At 43.2% G+C, this 23,035-nt stretch overlaps 1 protein-coding gene across 1 annotated transcript in view; it reads left to right on the top strand.

Moving 5' to 3' along the window:
• The window catches only part of LOC141157104 (vitellogenin-1-like), a 164,208-nt gene that overhangs the window by 90,117 nt on the left and 51,056 nt on the right, over positions 1-23,035 (top strand). Inside the window, exon 29 of the mRNA XM_073643952.1 lies at positions 4,474-4,606. Coding sequence (XP_073500053.1) covers positions 4,474-4,606 — 133 coding nt within the window. The remainder of the gene's footprint in view (positions 1-4,473; positions 4,607-23,035) is intronic.

Raw genomic sequence — 23,035 nt, 5'->3', positions numbered from 1 at the left:
TAGCACCCCGAAGGGTTCAGGAGACAACTGGAGGTCCTCTGCCTGGTCGGAGGGGTGTAGAGACTCGGGGGTAACTACCACTTTGGGGTACCCATTGTCAGGCTCACAGGACGGAGCGGACAAAGTATCGAGTACCGGGTGTAGAGAAGTCTCTCTCCATTTGTCATCGAGTGGTATCCCGGAGGATTCAGGAGGCAACAGGGGGTCCTACGCCAGGTAGTAGAGGTGCACAGACTCGGAGGTAATCACAGCTTTGGAGCATCCTTGGACATGCACACTGGTTAAAGTGGGTGAAGTATCTGATGCCAAGTGCAGGAAGTTCTCCTGTGTGGAGTCTGGATGGGCAGTAGTCTCTTCGGGCAGGAGAACTGGTGCACTACACATGCACATTACCCGTTGGGGCTTCTCCGGGATACAGGGAGATGAAGCTTCAGTAGGGACTTCAAGGTTGGGGTCAGGAGGTCTCAGGGAGGACAGACCCTGGCGTGACAGCTTGCCTCTACGTCTAGCACGTCTGGACTGCCTCTTGAGGTTGGGAGAAGTATTCCGGAGAGCGTAGTCACCTTGTGAGGATTCTGGGTGGGCAGTAGTCTCATTGGGCTGGAGGACTATTGCTCTACCCACACACATTACCCATCGGGGCTGCTCCGGGATATTGGGAAGTGAAGCTTCAGCAGGAGCCTCCGGGTTAGGATCATCAAAGACCATTAGAAAGGCCACCAGGAAGGCCATTATGTCCAGGACGATAGGATCCTGTGTTTCCCATAGGGGGTTGATCCATTCCAAGGCATCACCCGCTAGGTTAGACATAATGAATCCCACCTTAACCCGATCTGTGGGAAAACAAAGAGGGTAGAACTTGAAGTGTAGCAAGCATTGCTCCACAAATGCACGACTCTGTCTTGGATCCCCATAGTACCGTGGCGGATCCGCAGGAACAAGTGCAGAAAGATCCATCTGGACGGGTGCGTAATTCACCTGGAACTCAGCTAAAGAAAAAAAAATATACATATATTTTTTATTTATTTTTAATGCACGTATTCGCTGGAAAACGTCTCAGAGAGCGAAGGCCGTGGGGCTCAACGGGAACCATGGCCTGAGCATGCTGTAATGCACACGCCCGGGCTGAGCGGCGTGTGCGTGTGATTCCACTGGACTGTGCCAGAGAGTGAATGCCTGGAGGGGCGTAACTAGGTATTCACCCGATCCGACCAGGGTCGCACGACGGCATACGACGCCAGTGCACCAAGGAGGAACCGAGCAGAGGGACCAGGTGCTACTCCAGGACAGACCCCGGACACGGCTGTTGACCCACACAGGGGAATACAGGAACAGACAGGTTAGGCTGGCACACAGACTGGTGTGTATAGGCAGGCACGACTGGTATGCAGGCAGGCGGGTATGCAGGCAGGGGGGTACAGGCAAGCACGGCTAGAGTGCAGACAGGAAGGCACTAGCAGGTAGGAACACAGGCGGGATAGGACCCAGTACACACTGGGACTCAGGAACAGAACCACAGATGTGGCGGACAAACACAGCAGAGTAAGGCCGCCCAGAGTGGTGAGCGAGAGCAGGGCAAGACGAGACCGCCTAGAGTGGTGAGCGAGAGTAGAGCAGGACGAGGCCGCCAGCAGCGGTGAGCAAGAGTAGAGCAGGACGAGGTCGCCAGGAGCGGTGAGCAAGAGTAGAGCAGGACGAGGCCGCCTGGAGCGGTGAGCAAGAGTAGAGCAGGACGAGGCCGCCAGGAGCGGTGAGCAAGAGTAGAACAGGACGGGGCCGCCAGGAGCGGTGAGTAAGAGTAGAACAGGACGAGGACGCCTGGAGAGGTGAGGAAGAGTAGAGCAGGACGAGGCCGCCAGGAGCGGTGAGGAAGAGTAGAGCAGGACGAGGCCGCCAGGAGCGGTGAGGAAGAGTAGAGCAGGACGAGGCCGCCAGGAGCGGTGAGGAAGAGTAGAGCAGGACGAGGCCGCCAGGAGCGGTGAGCAAGAGTAGAGCAGGACGAGGCCACCAGGAGCGGTGAGGAAGAGTAGAGCAGGACGAGGCCGCCAGGAGCGGTGAGGAAGAGTAGAGCAGGACGAGGCCGCCAGGAGCGGTGAGGAAGAGTAGAGCAGGACGAGGCCGCCAGGAGCGGTGAGTAAGAGTAGAGCAGGACGAGGCCGCCAGGAGCGGTGAGGAAGAGTAGAGCAGGACGAGGCCGCCAGGAGCGGTGAGCAAGAGTAGAGCAGGACGAGGCCACCAGGAGTGGTGAGCAAGAGTAGAGCAGGACGAGGCCGCCGGAGCGGTGAGCAAAGGCAGAGCAGGCTAGAACCGCCGGAGCGGTGAGCAAAGGCAGAGCAGGCTAGAACCGCCGGAGCGGTGAGCAAAGGCAGAGCAGGCTAGAACCGCCGGAGCGGTGAGCAAAGGCAAAGCAGGCTAGAACCGCCGGAGCGGTGAGCAAAGGCAGAGCAGGCTAGAACCGCCGGAGCGGTGAGCAAAGGCAGAGCAGGCTAGAACCGCCGGAGCGGTGAGCAAAGGCAGAGCAGGCTAGAACCGCCGGAGCGGTGAGCAAAGGCAGAGCAGGCTAGAACCGCCGGAGCAGTGAGCAAAGGCAGAGCAGGCTAGAACCGCCGGAGCGGTGAGCAAGGCAGAGCAGGGGGGACAGGTCTCTGTTCACACGGAACAGACAGGAAGGGAAAGGCAGAACCAGATACCCACAGGGTACTTGCAGTGAAGTAGCGAGTGGACCACAAACTCACAAACGGGAGTACAGTGACAACGAGCAGGAGTTAGGTACGAGTTCAGACTCTGCAGAAAAAGGAAAGGTACGGACATAGAGAAACACGGGAAAACAGGCTAGAAGAGTATACAGACAAGAACAGACACAGTAGCAAGATACAGGAGCGGGTCTAGGAATGCAGCCCCTAGAAGGCGGGAGGAACAGGCCAGGAGCGTGTTCAGACAGGACAGACTAGACACAGGAGCGGGTCTAGGAATGCAGCCCCTAGAAGGCGGCAGGAACAGGCCAGGAGCGTGTTCAGACAGGACAGACAAGATACAGGAGCGGGTCTAGGTATGCGGCCCCTAGAAGGCGAAACGAACAGGCAAGGAGCGTGTTCAGACAGGCCTGGAAATACAGCCTCCAGGATAGGCAGACAAGAGAACACAGAAGGGGACCTGGCACATTCAGAGTGAAAGACCACACTGAATGAAACACAATGCTCAGGCATGGGTTTATTGGAGCAGCTGGGTTAAATACCAGGTGACAGACAGCAATAGGCTGAGGACGCACAAGGGGTGTGCCTGCAGCAGGTACAAAAAGCAGGAAGTGATCGGGCACCGCCCTTAAGCAGCAGAAGCAGAAGCAAACAGACAGCATGGAGGAAAGCCAGAGAGACATTCTGGATTGCAGATCAAGTGCGCGCTCTTGCACAGTGGGAGATGGACCACTCTAATAGATAGATAATGGATAATACATAGATAGATGAAAGATAATAGATAGATGATAGATAATAGATATATGATAGATAGATAATAGATAATAGATATATGATAGATGATAGATGATAGATAGATGATAGATAATAGATAGATGATAGATATATGATCGATAGATAATAGATAGATGATAGATAATAGATAGATAATAGATAGATAATAGATAGATATATAGATTATAGAGATGAGCGAATCTTTCAAAATTTGCATTTGCCAGGTTCATCAAATTTTTCCAAAAAATTCTGATTCGTAGCCATTCAGTTCTCTGTAAATCTCAAGTCCTGTAAAGCCTCCAATTGCCCCAAAAACATATGTCACACTCTGAGGTCTCCCAGGACTGTATCCAACCCCTTTCAAGCTACTTAACACAAGCCTAGCCTTAATAATGTCCGAGTGACCTCCACATATCTGGTTGTGGGTAAAAATGATGGTAATTGTTCTTCATTGCTGTGTTGTCATACACTATCAGTAATGTTTATTCAGTGTTTTATGGCTTTCTCTCTCTTTTCTCTATGGCTAAGCTGTGACATCCTATCACTATCTAAATTCACCTTAAAAAGGCTGCTTGATTTCCTGCTGCGGCTTTTATACAGGCTGTAGTAGTTCCTCCTGATTAGCTGTGCTATACCATGTGATGTGGGGAAGCCCACATGGCCGCCTGTGAGGTCTTGTGAGCCTTCTCTGGCCGTTACAAGTTTCTGCAATGTATAAAATGGAGGAGGGCATTTTTTGTGGAACAATTCGTGCAAATCAAAATGCAATTTGTATGAATTTGCCGGGTCTAGCGAATTTCCTAAAATTTGCATCAAATTGATTCACACACTTATTTATAATAGATAGATAATAGAGTGTTCTAGTCTTCTTCTTGCCTTTTTGCCCGTTTTCTATGAGATGCGGAGAGCTCTCAGTCACCGGACCAATCGCGTGACCAGAATTTCTGAAACAAAGATATTTTTTATGAATTATAACCTAATAACCGATGTTCTCCCGTTATTTCAGTGGACATTTTATAAGCAGGCCGTGCCCGTCCCGTGGGACCTCTCACTTGGCACTCGCTGGCTCGGACACCTTCGTCTAATTGAACTCACAAATCTTCCCAAAGTATCATCTGTGGTTGGCGGCACCCATGAAGGTAGAACGCGCTTATCCTTATAATATAAAATCATAAAATCTGGTGTAAACGCGGGGACGGTGACGAGCAGTCAGGGGGTCCGAAAACGGCTGTGCACCAGGAATTATTGTCAAATGACGAAAACTACTCAAATAAAAGGACAGAATCGTAAAAGTGAGACTCCAGATATGAGCCATAAAGGTGAAATATGTTGTTTAATGTGAGGACTTTAGAACTAGAGAATCCAAATAATAACAAAAAAGTAACACTCAAAAAAACAAGGGAATATTTCCTTCTTCTGGGACCCCTGTAAGAGAAAAACTGCAGACGAAACCAGGCAGATCCCGAATCCGCCCTGGGCTGTGAGCGCATCAAGCTTTATGAGATGTTCATAACCCACACATTTTTGAAGTAGGAAACACTTCAAGAAACTCTTTATGAGGGGTTTGATTTGTAAGAAATTTATGAAGAAACGTGAGAAAAATCGGCACTTTCACTGGTAAAGTAATGAATCTTTATTTTGGATACATTAATAAATAAGTATTCCCATACGGTAGAAAAAACTAACATTTCTGGCGCTGACCTGAAATGAGTCAGTTTAGGAATACTAAATTTATTAATGTATCCAAAATAAAGATTTATTATTTTGCCTATTTTTCTCACTTTTCACAAACTTTTTCACCAACGGGATACGGCACCCATGATACAAAGCTGATCCGAGCATCAATACTATTGAAACATAATAAGGTCACAATTTTTTTCTTTTTTGGAAAAGTTTTAGTAGAGTTTGGAAGAACTTTTTTTTTTTATTTTCCAGAAGTGGTTTTTTTTTTTGCACTCTTTTGATTGCACCTAGTTTCAGATTCCACCAGGATCCGTTTCACAGAAGTGATGTGCACTTTTTTTTATTTTCTCCAATTTTTTAAGAAAAAAAATAAAGCAGGACCCATGGTGACCCACAGCCTATTTTGAAAGGCATAATTAAAATGCAAGTTCAAGGTCTCTACTTGCTGTAATTTAAAATAAACTTTATTGTTTTACTTTAAGTGGATACGATTTGGTCTGAGTGATGGACGCACAGATACACTGCTCAATACAATTACTGATATCAGAGCCATGTGTCCGTCACGCGACAGGACATAATTTATCTACTGGAAGTCAATTAGGAAGGTTTCTACTGGATGTCAGCAAGCAGAGATGTTGAAAGATACAAAGAAATGAATAACTTTACTTTATTTGTAGATTAATATTATTTTACCGAAGCCATAACTTCTGTCATGCTGCCCCAGTAAAAAACATTCAAAGAAAACGTATCAAGATTTTGCATCAGTTTCTTGGAGTCAAAAAGCTTCAAATTTTGTTACATGTTGTTTTCCCCTTCCCCCCAATTTTTTTTTTTTTTGCTATTTTACACGGCGGCTCTCACACTTTTAAGAAGTAAGAATAATCAAGAGACTTGTTAGTTACGCAAATAAGGTTTGTGCCAGATTTATGAATTGCAACTTTTTTTTAAAAAATTGCACAAAATTTTAGAAACTCACTCCAGGGGTCGGTGGTGGAAAATCAGCTCCAGACCGAAGCGTTCTATCTAAAGGTGAACCAAATCCATCCAACATTGTGCGACACTTTAATAAGTTTGGTGTGAATAAAAATAATGGATGCAGAGCCCATATATTGTATGGCACTATTGTTTGGTTATAATATTGCCATAGGTAACAGCGCCATACAATGCCAATATAGAGCTCCGATACAACATAAGGAATACATTTACTTGTCCCATCTAAATAAAGAAAGACACGACCATGAGACGTAGCGGTAAATGTATCACCGTGGTGGACACGACATGATAGTTGTTGCATCTTGCACGAATGCTCCTTATTGGCCCCTCTCTCTACCTCTTGTATTGAGTCATTATTTTAATATTCTATTAGAGAATCCTTCAACACTTTAGGGGAAATGTGAAGTAAAGGGAAATGCAAAGTCGCAGCAGAGGATAATAGCCAAGCGCATCAGGCTGCCTATGACACCGCCCGACCGCGCACTACGCCCGCACAGAGCCCGAGGCTCGGCCAGACGCCACCGAATGGTTAAATGTTGGGTTAAATAAGAGTCTGTCCTGTACGTCGTCTCGCTGAGAACTGCAGCATTGTATCGTTAGATACCGAGCAGCGAGCGAATGATGAAAACAGAATTTTTATAAAAGGTAAAATCGGAGGGATTTTCACCATTTGCTTCTACTGCCACCTAATGACGTGAAAGGAGATCAGGTTAGGTTTCTTAGCAAGAAAGAAGATGTTAGGACTATGTAAGACATATATGAGATGCATGTAAGATATATACGAGATACATGTAAGATATATACGAGATACATGTAAGATATATACGAGATACATGTAAGACATATACGAGATACATGTAAGACATATACGAGATACATGTAAGATATATACGAGATACATGTAAGATATATGAGATACATGTAAGATATATGAGATACATGTAAGACATATATGAGATACATGTAAGATATATATGAGATACATGTAAGACATATATGAGATACATGTAAGACATATATGAGATACATGTAAGATATATACGAGATACATGTAAGATATATACGAGATACATGTAAGATATATACGAGATACATGTAGGACATATACGAGATACATGTAAGACATATACGAGATACATGTAAGACATATACGAGATACATGTAAGATATATACGAGATACATGTAAGATATATGAGATACATGTAAGACATATATGAGATACATGTAAGATATATATGAGATACATGTAAGATATATATGAGATACATGTAAGACATATATGAGATACATGTAAGATATATACGAGATACATGTAAGATATATACGAGATACATGTAAGATATATGAGATACATGTAAGACATATATGAGATACATGTGAGACAGACATATATGAGATACATGTGAGACATATATGAGATACATGTGAGACATATATGAGATACATGTAAGATATATATGAGATACATGTAAGACATATACGAGATACATGTAAGACATATACGAGATACATATAAGACATATATGAGATACATGTAAGATATATGAGATACATGTAAGATATATGAGATACATGTAAGATATATATGAGATACATGTGAGACATACATGAGATACATGTAAGATATATATGAGATACATGTAAGACATATATGAGATACATGTAAGATATATATGAGATACATGTAAGATATATGAGATACATGTAAGATATATATGAGATACATGTGAGACATATACGAGATACATGTAAGACATATATGAGATACATGTAAGATATATACGAGATACATGTAAGATATATACGAGATACATGTAAGATATATACGAGATACATGTAAGATATATGAGATACATGTAAGACATATATGAGATACATGTAAGATATATGAGATACATGTAAGACATATACGAGATACACGTCAGATATATATGAGATACATGTAAGATATATATGAGATACATGTAAGACATATATGAGATACATGTAAGATATATACGAGATACATGTAAGATATATATGAGATACATGTAAGATATATATGAGATGCATGTAAGATACATATGAGATACATGTAAGACATATACGAGATACATGTAAGACATATATGAGATACATGTAAGATATATACGAGATACATGTAAGATATATACGAGATACATGTAAGATATATACGAGATACATGTAAGACATATACGAGATACATGTAAGACATATACGAGATACATGTAAGATATATACGAGATACATGTAAGATATATGAGATACATGTAAGATATATGAGATACATGTAAGACATATATGAGATACATGTAAGATATATATGAGATACATGTAAGACATATATGAGATACATGTAAGATATATACGAGATACATGTAAGATATATATGAGATACATGTAAGATATATATGAGATGCATGTAAGATACATATGAGATACATGTAAGACATATACGAGATACATGTAAGACATATATGAGATACATGTAAGATATATACGAGATACATGTAAGATATATACGAGATACATGTAAGATATATACGAGATACATGTAAGACATATACGAGATACATGTAAGACATATACGAGATACATGTAAGATATATACGAGATACATGTAAGATATATGAGATACATGTAAGATATATGAGATACATGTAAGACATATATGAGATACATGTAAGATATATATGAGATACATGTAAGACATATATGAGATACATGTAAGACATATATGAGATACATGTAAGATATATACGAGATACATGTAAGATATATACGAGATACATGTAAGATATATACGAGATACATGTAGGACATATACGAGATACATGTAAGACATATACGAGATACATGTAAGACATATACGAGATACATGTAAGATATATACGAGATACATGTAAGATATATGAGATACATGTAAGACATATATGAGATACATGTAAGATATATATGAGATACATGTAAGATATATATGAGATACATGTAAGACATATATGAGATACATGTAAGATATATACGAGATACATGTAAGATATATACGAGATACATGTAAGATATATGAGATACATGTAAGACATATATGAGATACATGTGAGACAGACATATATGAGATACATGTGAGACATATATGAGATACATGTGAGACATATATGAGATACATGTAAGATATATATGAGATACATGTAAGACATATACGAGATACATGTAAGACATATACGAGATACATATAAGACATATATGAGATACATGTAAGATATATGAGATACATGTAAGATATATGAGATACATGTAAGATATATATGAGATACATGTGAGACATACATGAGATACATGTAAGATATATATGAGATACATGTAAGACATATATGAGATACATGTAAGATATATATGAGATACATGTAAGATATATGAGATACATGTAAGATATATATGAGATACATGTGAGACATATACGAGATACATGTAAGACATATATGAGATACATGTAAGATATATATGAGATACATGTAAGATCTATGAGATACATGTGAGACATATATGAGATACATGTGAGACATATATGAGATACATGTAAGATATATGAGATACATGTAAGATATATGAGATACATGTGAGACATATATGAGATACATGTAAGATATATATGAGATACATGTAAGATATATACGAGATACATGTAAGATATATATGAGATATATGTAAGACATATACGAGATACATGTAAGATATATATGAGATACATGTAAGACATATACGAGATACATGTAAGACATATACGAGATACATGTAAGATATATACGAGATACATGTAAGATATATACGAGATACATGTAAGATATATACGAGATACATGTAAGATATATGAGATACATGTAAGACATATATGAGATACATGTAAGATATATGAGATACATGTAAGACATATACGAGATACACGTCAGATATATATGAGATACATGTAAGATACATATGAGATACATGTAAGACATATACGAGATACATGTAAGACATATATGAGATACATGTAAGATATATACGAGATACATGTAAGACATATATGAGATACATGTGAGACATATATGAGATACATGTAAGATATATATGAGATACATGTAAGATATATGAGATACATGTGAGACATATATGAGATACATGTAAGATATATATGAGATACATGTAAGATATATACGACATACATGTAAGATATATGAGATACATGTAAGACATATATGAGATACATGTAAGATATATACGAGATACATGTAAGATATATACGAGATACATGTAAGACATATACGAGATACATGTAAGACATATACGAGATACATGTAAGATATATACGAGATACATGTAAGATATATGAGATACATGTAAGATATATGAGATACATGTAAGACATATATGAGATACATGTAAGATATATATGAGATACATGTAAGATATATATGAGATACATGTAAGACATATATGAGATACATGTAAGACATATATGAGATACATGTGAGACATATATGAGATACATGTAAGATATATATGAGATACATGTAAGACATATACGAGATACATGTAAGACATATATGAGATACATGTAAGATATATATGAGATACATGTAAGATCTATGAGATACATGTAAGACATACAGTGCCTACAAGTAGTATTCAACCCCCTGCAGATTTAGCTGGTTGACACATGCGGAATTAACTTGGCATTGTGACATTTGTACTGTAGATCAGCCTGGAAGTGGGAAATGCACTGCAGCAAATATTGTTTTTGTTTTTTTTTGTTTGTTTTTTTTAAAGCGTTAAAAGTTAATTCAGAGTGTCATTTATTATTCAACCCCTCAAACCACAAGAATTCTGTTTGGTCCCCCTAAAGTATTAAGAAGTAGTTCAGGCACCAAGAATAATGAGCTTCACATGTGTGGATTAAAGATCTCTTTTGCCAACCTTTTCTGACTATTTAAGACCCTCCCCAAACTTGTGAACAGCACTCAGACATGGTCAACATGGGAAAGACAAAGGAGCATTCCAAGGCCATCAGAGACAAGATCGTGGAGGGTCACAAGGCTGGCAAGGGGTACAAAACCCTTTCCAAGGAGTTGGGCCTACCTGTCTCCACTGTTGGGAGCATCATCTGTAAGTGGAAGGCTTATGGAACTACTGTTAGCCTTCCACGGCCAGGACAGCCTTTGAAAGTGTCCTCGTGTGCCGAGGCCAGGCTTGTCCGAAGAGTCAAGGCTAACCCAAGGACAACAAGGAAGGAGCTCCGGGAAGATCTCATGGCAGTGGGGACATTGGTTTCAGACAATACCATAAGTAACGTACTCCACTGCAATGTTCTCCGCTCCAGACGAGCCCGTAAGGTACCTTTACTTTCAAAGCGTCATGTCAAGGCTCGTCTACAGTTTGCTCATGATCACTTGGAGGACTCTGAGACAGACTGGTTCAAGGTTCTATGGTCTGATGAGACCAAGATCGAGATCTTTGGTGCCAACCACACACGTGACGTTTGGAGACTGGATGGCACTGCATACGACCCCAAGAATACCATCCCTACAGTCAAGCATGGTGGTGGCAGCATCATGCTGTGGGGCTGTTTCTCAGCCAAGGGGCCTGGCCATCTGGTCCGCATCCATGGGAAGATGGATAGCACGGCCTACCTGGAGATTTTGGCCAAGAACATCCGCTCCTCCATCAAGGATCTTAAGATGGGTCGTAATTTCATCTTCCAACAAGACAACGACCCAAAGCACACAGCCAAGAAAACCAAGGCCTGGTTCAAGAGGGAAAAAGTCAAGGTGTTGGAGTGGCCTAATCAGTATCCTGACCTTAACCCAATTGAAAACTTGTGGAAGGAGCTCAAGAATAAAGTCCACATGAGACACCCAAAGAACCTAGATAACTTGGAGAAGATCTGCATGGAGGAGTGGGCCAAGATAACTCCACAGACCTGTGCCGGCCTGATCAGGTCTTATAAAAGACGATTATTAGCTGTAATTGCAAACAAGGGTTATTCCACAAAATATTAAACATAGGGGTTGAATAATAATTGACCCACACTTTTATGTTTAAAATTTAATAAAATTCAACTGAGCAACATAACTTTTTGGTTTGTAAGATTTATGCTTCTGTTCATAAAACCTACTCTCGTTTGCAGTTTGAAGGCTCTAACTTATTTGCATCTTATCAAACCAGCTAAATCTGCAGGGGGTTGAATGCTACTTGTAGGCACTGTATATGAGATACATGTGAGACATATATGAGATACATGTAAGATATATATGAGATACATGTAAGATATATGAGATACATGTAAGATATATGAGATACATGTGAGACATATATGAGATACATGTAAGATATATATGAGATACATGTAAGATATATACGAGATACATGTAAGATATATATGAGATATATGTAAGACATATACGAGATACATGTAAGATATATATGAGATACATGTAAGACATATACGAGATACATGTAAGACATATACGAGATACATGTAAGATATATACGAGATACATGTAAGATATATACGAGATACATGTAAGATATATACGAGATACATGTAAGATATATGAGATACATGTAAGATATATGAGATACATGTAAGACATATATGAGATACATGTAAGACATATACGAGATACACGTCAGATATATATGAGATACATGTAAGATATATATGAGATACATGTAAGACATATATGAGATACATGTAAGATATATACGAGATACATGTAAGATATATACGAGATACATGTAAGATCTATGAGATACATGTAAGACATATATGAGATACATGTAAGATATATATGAGATACATGTAAGATACATATGAGATACATGTAAGACATATACGAGATACATGTAAGACATATATGAGATACATGTAAGATATATACGAGATACATGTGAGACATATATGAGATACATGTGAGACATATATGAGATACATGTAAGATATATATGAGATACATGTAAGATATATATGAGATACATGTAAGATATATGAGATACATGTAAGATATATGAGATACATGTGAGACATATATGAGATACATGTAAGATATATATGAGATACATGTAAGATATATACGACATACATGTAAGATATATGAGATACATGTAAGACATATATGAGATACATGTGAGACATATATGAGATACATGTAAGATATATACGAGATACATGTAAGATATATATGAGATACATGTAAGATATATGAGATACATGTAAGATATATGAGATACATGTGAGACATATACGAGATACATGTAAGATATATACGAGATACATGTAAGATATATACGACATACATGTAAGATATATGAGATACATGTAAGACATATATGAGATACATGTAAGATATATACGAGATACATGTAAGATATATACGACATACATGTAAGATATATGAGATACATGTAAGACATATATGAGATACATGTAAGATATATACGAGATACATGTAAGATATATGAGATACATGTAAGACATATACGAGATACATGTAAGATATATATGAGATACATGTAAGACATATATGAGATACATGTAAGATATATACGAGATACATGTAAGATATATACGAGATACATGTAAGATATATACGTGATACATGTAAGACATATATGAGATACATGTAAGACATATACGAGATACACGTAAGATATATATGAGATACATGTAAGATATATATGAGATACATGTAAGACATATATGAGATACATGTAAGATATATACGAGATACATGTAAGATATATATGAGATACATGTAAGACATATATGAGATACATGTAAGACATATATGAGATACATGTAAGACATATATGAGATACATGTAAGATATATATGAGATACATGTAAGATAAATATATGAGATACATGTAAGATAAATATATGAGATACATGTAAGATATATATGAGATACATGTAAGACATATATGAGATACATGTAAGATATATATGAGATATATACGAGATACATGTAAGACATATATGAGATAAATGTAAGATATATATGAGATACATGTAAGACATATACGAGATACATGTAAGATATATGCGAGATACATGTAAGATATATATGAGATACATGTAAGATATACAGTGGGTACAGAAAGTATTCAGACTCCTTTACATTTTTCACTCTTTGTTTCATTGCAGCCATTTGGTAAATTTTAAAAAGTTCATTTTTTTTCTCATTAAAGTACACTCTGCACCCCATCTGGACTGAAAAAAACAGAAATGTAGAAATTTTTTGCAAATTTATTAAAAAAGAAAAACTGAAATATCACATGGTCATAAGTATTCAGACCCTTTGCTCAGACACTCATATTTAAGTCGCATGCTGTCCATTTCCTTGTGATCCTCCTTGAGATGGTTCTACTCCTTCATTGGAGTCGCCCCTGTCGGTAGATATCGCTCCCGTCTGCGAATATCGCCCCTGTCTGTAGATATCGCCCCTGTCTGTAGATATCGCCCCTGTCTGTAGATATCGCCCCTGTCTGCGGATATCGCTCCCGTCTGCGCATATCGCCCCCGTCTGCAGATATCACCTCCATTTTTTAGATATCGCCCCCATCTGCGGATACAGCCCCCATCTGTGGATATCGCCCCATCTGTAGATATTGGCCCCGTCTGTAGATATCGCCTCCTTCTGTAGATAACGTTCCCGTCTGCGGATATTGCCCCCGTCTGCAGCTACGTCTCTGATTGCTGATACCGCCCCTGTCTGCAGATACCGCCATCGTCTGCAGATATCTCCCCCATCTGTAGATACTGCCCCCATCTGTAGATATCGTAACCATCTGTAGATACCACCCCCGTCTGTAGATATTGTCCCCTGTCTGCGGATATCGCTCCCGTCTGCGGATATCGCCCCCATCTACAGATATCACCCCCATCTTTAGATATCGCCCCCATCTGCGAATATCACCCCCATCTGCGGATACTGCCTCCGTCTGTGGATATCGCTCCCGTCTGTAGATATCGCCTCCATCTGCAGATATTGCCCCCGTCTGTAGATATCGCCCCCATCTGTAGATATCGACCCCCGTTTGTAGATATCGCCCCCATCTGTAGATATGGTTCCCGTCTGTAGATATGGCCCCAGTCTGTAGATATCTCCACCCCATCTGCGGATATCGCCCCCCCCACCCCCGTTTGCTTATATCGCCCTCCCCGCCTTCGGATATTGTCCCCATCTGCGGATATCATCACCGTCTGAAGATATCGCCCCCATCTGTAGATATTGCCCCCTGTCTGCGGATATCGCTCCCGTCTGCATATATCGCCCCCGTCTGCAGATATCACTCCCATCTGTAGATATCGCCCCCGTCTGCAGATATCACCCCCATCTGTAGATATCGCCCCGTCTGTAGATATCGCCTCCATCTGCAGATATCGCCCCGGTCTGTAGATATCAACCCCATCTTTAGATATCGCCCCCGTCTGTGGATATCGCCCCCATCTGCGGATACTGCCCCCGTCTGTAGATATCGCTCCCGTCTGTAGATATCGCCCCCGTCTGTAGATATCGCCCCCGTCTGTAGATATCGCCCCGGTCTGTAGATATCGCTCCCGTCTGTAGATATCGCTCCCGTCTGTAGATATCGCCGGGTCTGTAGATATCGCTCCCGTCTGTAGATATCGCTCCCGTCTGTAGATATCGCTCCCGTCTGTAGATATCGCTCCCGTCTGTAGATATCGCCCCGTCTGTAGATATCGCTCCCGTCTGTAGATATCGCTCCCATCTGTAGATATCGCCCGGTCTGTAGATATGACCCCTGTCTGTAGATATGACCCCTGTCTGTAGATATCGCTCCCGTCTGTAGATATCGCTCCCGTCTGTAGATATCGCCGGGTCTGTAGATATCGCCGGGTCTGTAGATATCGCTCCCGTCTGTAGATATCGCTCCCGTCTGTAGATATCGCCCCGTCTGTAGATATCGCTCCCGTCTGTAGATATCGCTCCCGTCTGTAGATATCGCTCCCATCTGTAGATATCGCCCGGTCTGTAGATATGACCCCTGTCTGTAGATATGACCCCTGTCTGTAGATATCGCCCCCTGTCTGTGGATATCTCTCCCATCTGCGCATATCGCCCCCGTCTGCGGATATCTCCCTCCCCACCCTCGCTTGCAGATATTGCCCTGTCTGCAGATATCGCTCCCGTCTGTAGATATCGCTCCCGTCTGTAGATATCGCCCCCGTCTGTAGATATTGCCCCGTCTGTAGATATCGCCCCCGTCTGTAGATATCGCCCCGTCTGTAGATATTACCCCTAGTGTTGAGCCACCCCCGTAGTGTTCGAGTTCGGTTCGGTTCGTCGAACACCCGTGTGTTCGCCGAACTGTTCGTCGAACTGTTCGTCGAACACCTTCGAACACCGTTAAAACCAATGGCAGGCAAACAAAAACACATAGAAACACATAGAAAACACCTTCAAAGGTGTCCAAAAGCTGACAAACTGCTCAGAAGACACAACTAACACATGGAAAAGTGACAAGTACATATAGTCATGCGAAAAGAAAAGAGGTGGAGGAGTAAAAGGAGGGGGAGACACAGATATAGGCATGTCATGCCCTTCTAAAATCCAAAAAGTGAGAAGCCGACACGGCCAGTCCGCTCCTGCCCGTGCCACCTCCGTGTCGCCGGGTTTGTGCCAGAGCCGCGGTGAACCCTGACGGCCAGCCCCCCTCTCCCAATACTGGTGCCTGTCCGCTGGTGGGTCGAGCGAGCCCCCCTGTGGTGGAGGCAGCTCTAAGCTTTTTAATTTAAATTGTCTCTCTAATTTGAATGAATACACTTTAAATCCATTTACAAGGATCTATTGGAGGGCAAGTCTCATGCCAGCAGCCGCGTAATTCCAGCTCCAGTAGCGTCCACTAAAGCTGCTGCAGTTAAAAAGCTTTTATAAGGATCGAGCTTGGCTGTCCACCGCAAGGCATCCTACTGCCAGTCCCAGCCCCTATGCCTTGGGGTGCCTCCTGATGCTCTTCACTGAGTATCCCATGGTCCCGAAGCATTTCCTTTGAAAAAATTAAGTGTCTAAACTACAGGTGGTGTAGCTTGCTTAACAGCCGGGATAATCCGCTGACTAGCAGACACTGCTACTAGGCACAAAGTATTTCCTGGGCTAGATGCAGTTAAAAATTTGTAATTAGATACTCTCGTTGGATGCTGAGAAAGCATTCAATAGAGTCTCCTGGCACGCCATATATGATTCTCTTAAAAAGCTTGGGGTAGGGGTCTAGGGGACCCTTTTATAGCCAAAATCACGGCCCTGTATCGCAATACGTCACCTAGGCTGAAGATAAATGGAACTGTAGCACCCTGAGGGCTCGGTTGCTACAGACGTATTGCACCTCACCCAGAGGTGTGATATCTCACTCTCAGGTAAGGATGGAGTGTGGATCAGGACCCGACACCTGCATGCATTACACCACATTGCCGTGGGGCAGGGCGACCAATATGCCCCTGAGATGGGCACGACAGTCCCTGTCCCTGGCTGGAGTGGGGGGAGGGAACACTGAGGAAGGGGAACCCTGTAGTGCAGGAGCAGGGAGGAAGCAGTTCCAGGGTGCATTGAGAAGGGAGTATAAAAGGTGGGCACCATCTTAGTTCAGTGCAGAGAAGTCTGAGCAGAAGTGGCAGGGAGCAGGGGCTCTGCATGAGCTCTGCTCCGGAGGCGGGCCTAGTAACAGAGGCCCAAGCCTGGAAGAGGGAGAAGGAAGGAAGAGGAGCGGAGAAGGCTCCAGGAACGAGGAATGAAGGGATCCCAGGGGTGCGGACGGGCGAGTCGCCACCGCACGCCCGAATCCACCTGCGTGGAGGGGTCAGGCCAAAGGGGGAGACCGGTCCCCGAACTAGTGGAGGCAGGAAACGACCCTCAGCTAGAAACCGGAGGCTCTGACATTTTATGTGGCGCAGCCCCTCGCTACACCCGCTAGGAAGGCACCACATAGGGTCAGGGAAACTGGCGCCAAGTTTACCAAGAGGAGGCCCGAGGCAGCTGGACAGAAGTGTTGGTAAGAAAGGCCAGACAAAGGACACACAAAGGGGGTCCTGTGAAGTGCTCCAAAGTTATCTGGGAGTTGTCTGAGCCCCTCACCTGGTGAGCACAGTACGACGTGGGCAGCCGTTACCTGCAGACGTGGTCTGGATAATAAGAACTGTGAGTAAAGGCCCTGGACTGCATCACTAACTCCGTGTCGTTACTGCTGCTGCCCTGCACCATCACCCCCATCCTCCGCATACACTGCCCTGAGGCTATACTCCTCCCGTGGGGAGTTATGCTACGCTCTGCTGCACCCACAACACCAGCCTCAGCGGTCTGCCCTGGAGCGGCGGTTCACTCTGACCGCAATCCACGGGTGGCGTAGTCGGACATTTAAACATCAAAACCACATAAATAGTTCCGCCACTGGTTTGACCGCCCTGAGCCACGGAACCGGGTCGCCGCCACGAAGACTACAACCACCAGCATCCACCAAAAAGGGTCCGGCTCCGGGTGTCCCAAGGCCCAGGGGGTGCGTCAGAACATTTTCATCACCTTTCACAATCACCAATGGGACAAGGCAGGGATGTCCTCTGTCCCCTCTCTTATACATCCTAGTGACGGAGCACCTGCTCTCATCAATTCGCCATAACCCCAATATTAGGTGGATTGAGGTGGGAGGCACCGAGTACAAGTGCTCTCTATTTGCTGATGATGTCCTAGTATATATCACTCAATCACATATATCCATCCCTGCTGTTATGGCTGAAATAGATCACTTTGTTACATGGTAAAATTTTAAAATCAATGCAGCGAAGTCTGAGGCCCTTGATGTCTCCCTCCCCAAATCCATATAGGATTCCATCCAGTCCAACTTTCCCTTTGCCTGGCCCTCACAGGGTATCAAATACTTAGGAATTCCTATTCATAGAGACCTCTCCCATCTATGTTATCTTAATTTTGGGCCCTTTATTGAACAACTCCATACAGACCACGGTTGGCAAGTTAGAACTGTAAGATTCACTACGTGAACCACTGGTGTTTTGTGGAAAAGCACATGTACACTGCGTTCCAAATTATTATACAAAAAGTGTTTAGGAGTGATAAGGGAAGAATTTGTTTGTTTGTCAGTTAAACTCATTGATGGTGATGTGTGTCAGGGCTCTTTATATCACTGTAAGCAATTGCAGACACCTGTGCTAATTAGTTTGGCAGGTGTGTCCAATGAAAGGCAAGACTACTTAAGAAGGCTCTCTCACATTATTAAGCAGCCTACATTTTCTGCCAAAATGGGAAAGAAAAAGGATGTGTCGGCTGCTGAGAAGCAACAAATTGTGGAGTGTTTAGGTCAAGGCATGACTACAATCAACATTGTGCGATGATCAGGATGAAGTGTCTTGGCAATCAAGAAGTATGTAGCTGATTCACAGTACACACGTGTGCGTGCTGATAAGGGCAAATTGAGGACTCTTTCCTACAGGCAATTACGTCAGGTTGAAAGAGCAGCGGCAAAAATGCCTTGTCATAGCAGCAGACAAGTTTTTGAAGCTGCTTGTGCCTCCAACGTCCCCCGAACAACAAGATGCAGGGTCCTTCAGAGGTTTGCAGCTGTGCATACGCCATCCTGTCGACCTCCTCTATCCACTTCACACAAGCAGAAACGGCTCCAGTGGGCCAAACATTACATGAAGACTGATTTCAAAACTGTTTTGTTCACGAATGAGTGCCGTGCAGCGCTCGATGGTCCAGATGGATGGAGTGGAGGATGGCTGGTTGATGGACACCCCACGCAAACACGGCTACAGCGCCAACAAGGAGGAGGTGGAGTAATGTTTTGGGCTGGAATCATGGGGAGAGAGATTGTCGGCCCCTTTAGGATCCCTGAAGGCGCTAAAGATGAACTCCATAATGTATGTGGATTTTCTCAAACAGCACTTCCTGCCATGGTTCAAGAAGAAGAACCGTGTATTTCACAGCAAGATCATTTTTCTGCATGATAATGCACCATCTCATGCTGCACATAAAACATCTGCATCTCTGGCTGATATGGGCATAAAAGGGGACAAACTTATGGTGTGACCCCCATGCTCCCCTGACCTCTACCCCATTCAGAACCTCTGGAGCATCATCAAAAGGAGTGTCTATGATGGCGGGAGGCAGTTCACATCTAAGCAACAGCTCTGGGAGGGTATTCTGTCCTCATGCAAAACAATTGAAGCAGAAACCATCCAAAACCTGACAAATTCAATGGACGAGAGAGTTCAGAAGCTCCTTTCGAACAAGGGGTCCTATGTGAAAATGTAACATCACCTAGAATAAAGTTTTGAGTTGAAAACTGTTTGATTTCAGTTTCTAACAACCTGCTAATGCTTATAATTTCAAAAATGACCATTTTTTTGGTCTTTATTAAAATGAAAAGGTTGATCGAAAAGTTTGGGGGATCTAAGAGTGTGGCAACCCAGTAGTCATGATTACTTCGAATTCTGACAATATGAGGGTCATGCTGCAGGTAGTGCAGCAAGAAGGCACTTATGTGTCTTGCGCATCTCGGAGCCCCAAAATTATTTTCCGGGCTAGATGCAGCTAAAAATTATTTTTAATTTTAAATCTGGTGAAGCTTTAGTATAGATGGCCTAATAGGATCAGTGCTGCACACTGCTACAAAGCCCAAATTATTTTCCAGTCAAGATACAGATAAACATGATTAGTAATTTGAAAGCTTAAAACGGTTGGTAGGGTGATTTTAACCAATCATCAAGCTTTTACTCTCCCCAGGATGACACAGGGGTAGAAAAGTCGTTTCGGATCCATGATTTGTTCATCTTTATGAACGTGAGTCTGTCTACATTATCAGTGGAGAGCCGCGTGCGCTTATCTGTCAGCACACCACCAGCAGCGCTGAACACACGTTCAGAGAGAACGCTGGCTGCGGGGCATGACAAGATCTCCAAGGCGTAAGTGGCTAGCTCCGGCCATTTATCCAGATTGGAAGCCCAAAAAGAGCAAGGGTCCAGTGACACAGTCGTGGCTTCAATGTTTACTTGGAGATACTCCTGTACCATCGTCTCTAGGCGTTGACTATTTGTCAGACTTCTTGTCTCCTGTCGCCTTGCAAAGGATGGGCTAAAAAAGTGGTGAAATGATTCCGCAAAATTGATGTTACCAGCAGATACTGTGGTTCTGTTACGGTTTGAGTGCTGAACACTTGACGGTCCCACGGTTGGCAAGTTGGAACTGTGAGATTCACTACGTGCACCACTGGTATTTTGTGGAAAAGCACATGTAAGATTCTGCAACAGTCTCTGCTGATACTCCTGCATGCGTGCATCCCTTTCTATGGCAGGAATAATTTCTGCAAATTTACTTTTGTACCGGGGATCTAACAGTGTGGCAACCCAGTAGTCAGGATTATTTCTAATTCTCACAATTCGAGGGTCATGTTGCAGGTAGTGCAGCAAGAAGGCACTCATGTGTGTTGCGCATCCAGGAGCACCAAGTCCCTGTTGTGTTGGTGGCGAGGTAACAATCATACTTCCTTCCTCTGTCCTCTCCCCCCAACCTTGCACAACAGAAATGTGATCAAGGTCTCCCTCATCTGATGAGTCTTCCATCAGTTCGTCCTCCACTTCTTCCTGGGCTCCTGCACCTTCCTCACTAGTTTGGCTGCTACCATGCGCCCTGGTAAAACCATCTCCCCCACCCTCACATGCCTGCCGCCTTGGTGCTGCCGACCTTCTGGACCTTGCAGATGTTAGCCCTTCCGCATACAACTCCTCCTCCTCTACTTCCTCCACCTCCTCTTGTGCCACCACCTGACTCCGAATTCTGTTTAACATGTGCTCCAGCATGTAAATCACCGGAATAGTCATGCTGATAATGGCATCGTCAGCACTAAACATCTTCGTCGCCATTTCAAAACTGTGCAGAAGGGTGCATAGGTCCCTGATCTGAGACCACTCCTCCAGCGTGATTTGCCCCACCTCTGAATCTCGTTGGCCCAGGCTATACGTCAGAACGTATTGCACCAGGGCTTGTCGGTGCTGCCACAGTCGCTGCAACATGTGCAGAGTTGAATTCCACCGGGTAGGCACATCGCATTTTAGCCGGTGAAGTGGCAGGCCCAACGACTTCTGTAGAGATGTAAGTCGCTGAGCTGCGGGATGCGAACGGCGGAAGTGAGCACACAGCGACCGTGCCCTCTGCAGAAGGCCATCTAGTCTGGGATAGTGGGCTAAAAATTGCTGGACAACCAGGTTCAACACGTGAGCCATACAAGGCACGTGTGTGACATTGCCCCGGCGAAGGGCCGCACCCAGGTTTGCAGCATTGTCGCACACGGCCTTCCCTGGTTTCAGGTCCAGTGGAGACAACCATTCATGAAATTGGTTCTCCAGAGCTGACCACAACTCCTCAGCTGTGTGACTCACATTTCCCAGACATTTCAATGTAAAAACCGCCTGATGACGTTGAGCCCTACTGCCAGCATAGTAAGGAGGTGTGCAGGATCCCTTCTGCGCAGTTAGAAAGCTTGTGGCATGACCAGACAGGCAGGTGGAAGACCGAGAGGAGGTTGAGGAGGCAGAAGCAGTGGAGGAACTTTGACATAAAGAGGATTGACGCACAACTCGTGGGGACGGCAAGACTTGGACAGCAGCCCCTTGTCCTGCTGTCACCATAGTTACCCAGTGCCCAGTCAGCGACATGTAACGCCCCTGTCCATGCCTACTCGTCCAAGTGTCTGTTGTGAAATGCACCCTGTCACACACAGAGTTTCTCAAAGAAGCGGTGATGTTGTGTGCGACATGCTGGTGGAGCGCAGGCACACCTTTCTTTGAGAAGTAGTGCCGACTGGGCATCTGGTACTGGGGCACTGC

This window comes from Phyllobates terribilis, unplaced genomic scaffold, assembly GCF_046119375.1.
Source record: "Phyllobates terribilis strain yellow unplaced genomic scaffold, ASM4611937v1 Scaffold_8__6_contigs__length_399053987, whole genome shotgun sequence".
NCBI lineage: Eukaryota > Metazoa > Chordata > Amphibia > Anura > Dendrobatidae > Phyllobates > Phyllobates terribilis.
The sequence above is the reverse complement of the archived record's forward strand: the minus strand, read 5'-3'. Positions and strand labels throughout refer to the sequence as shown.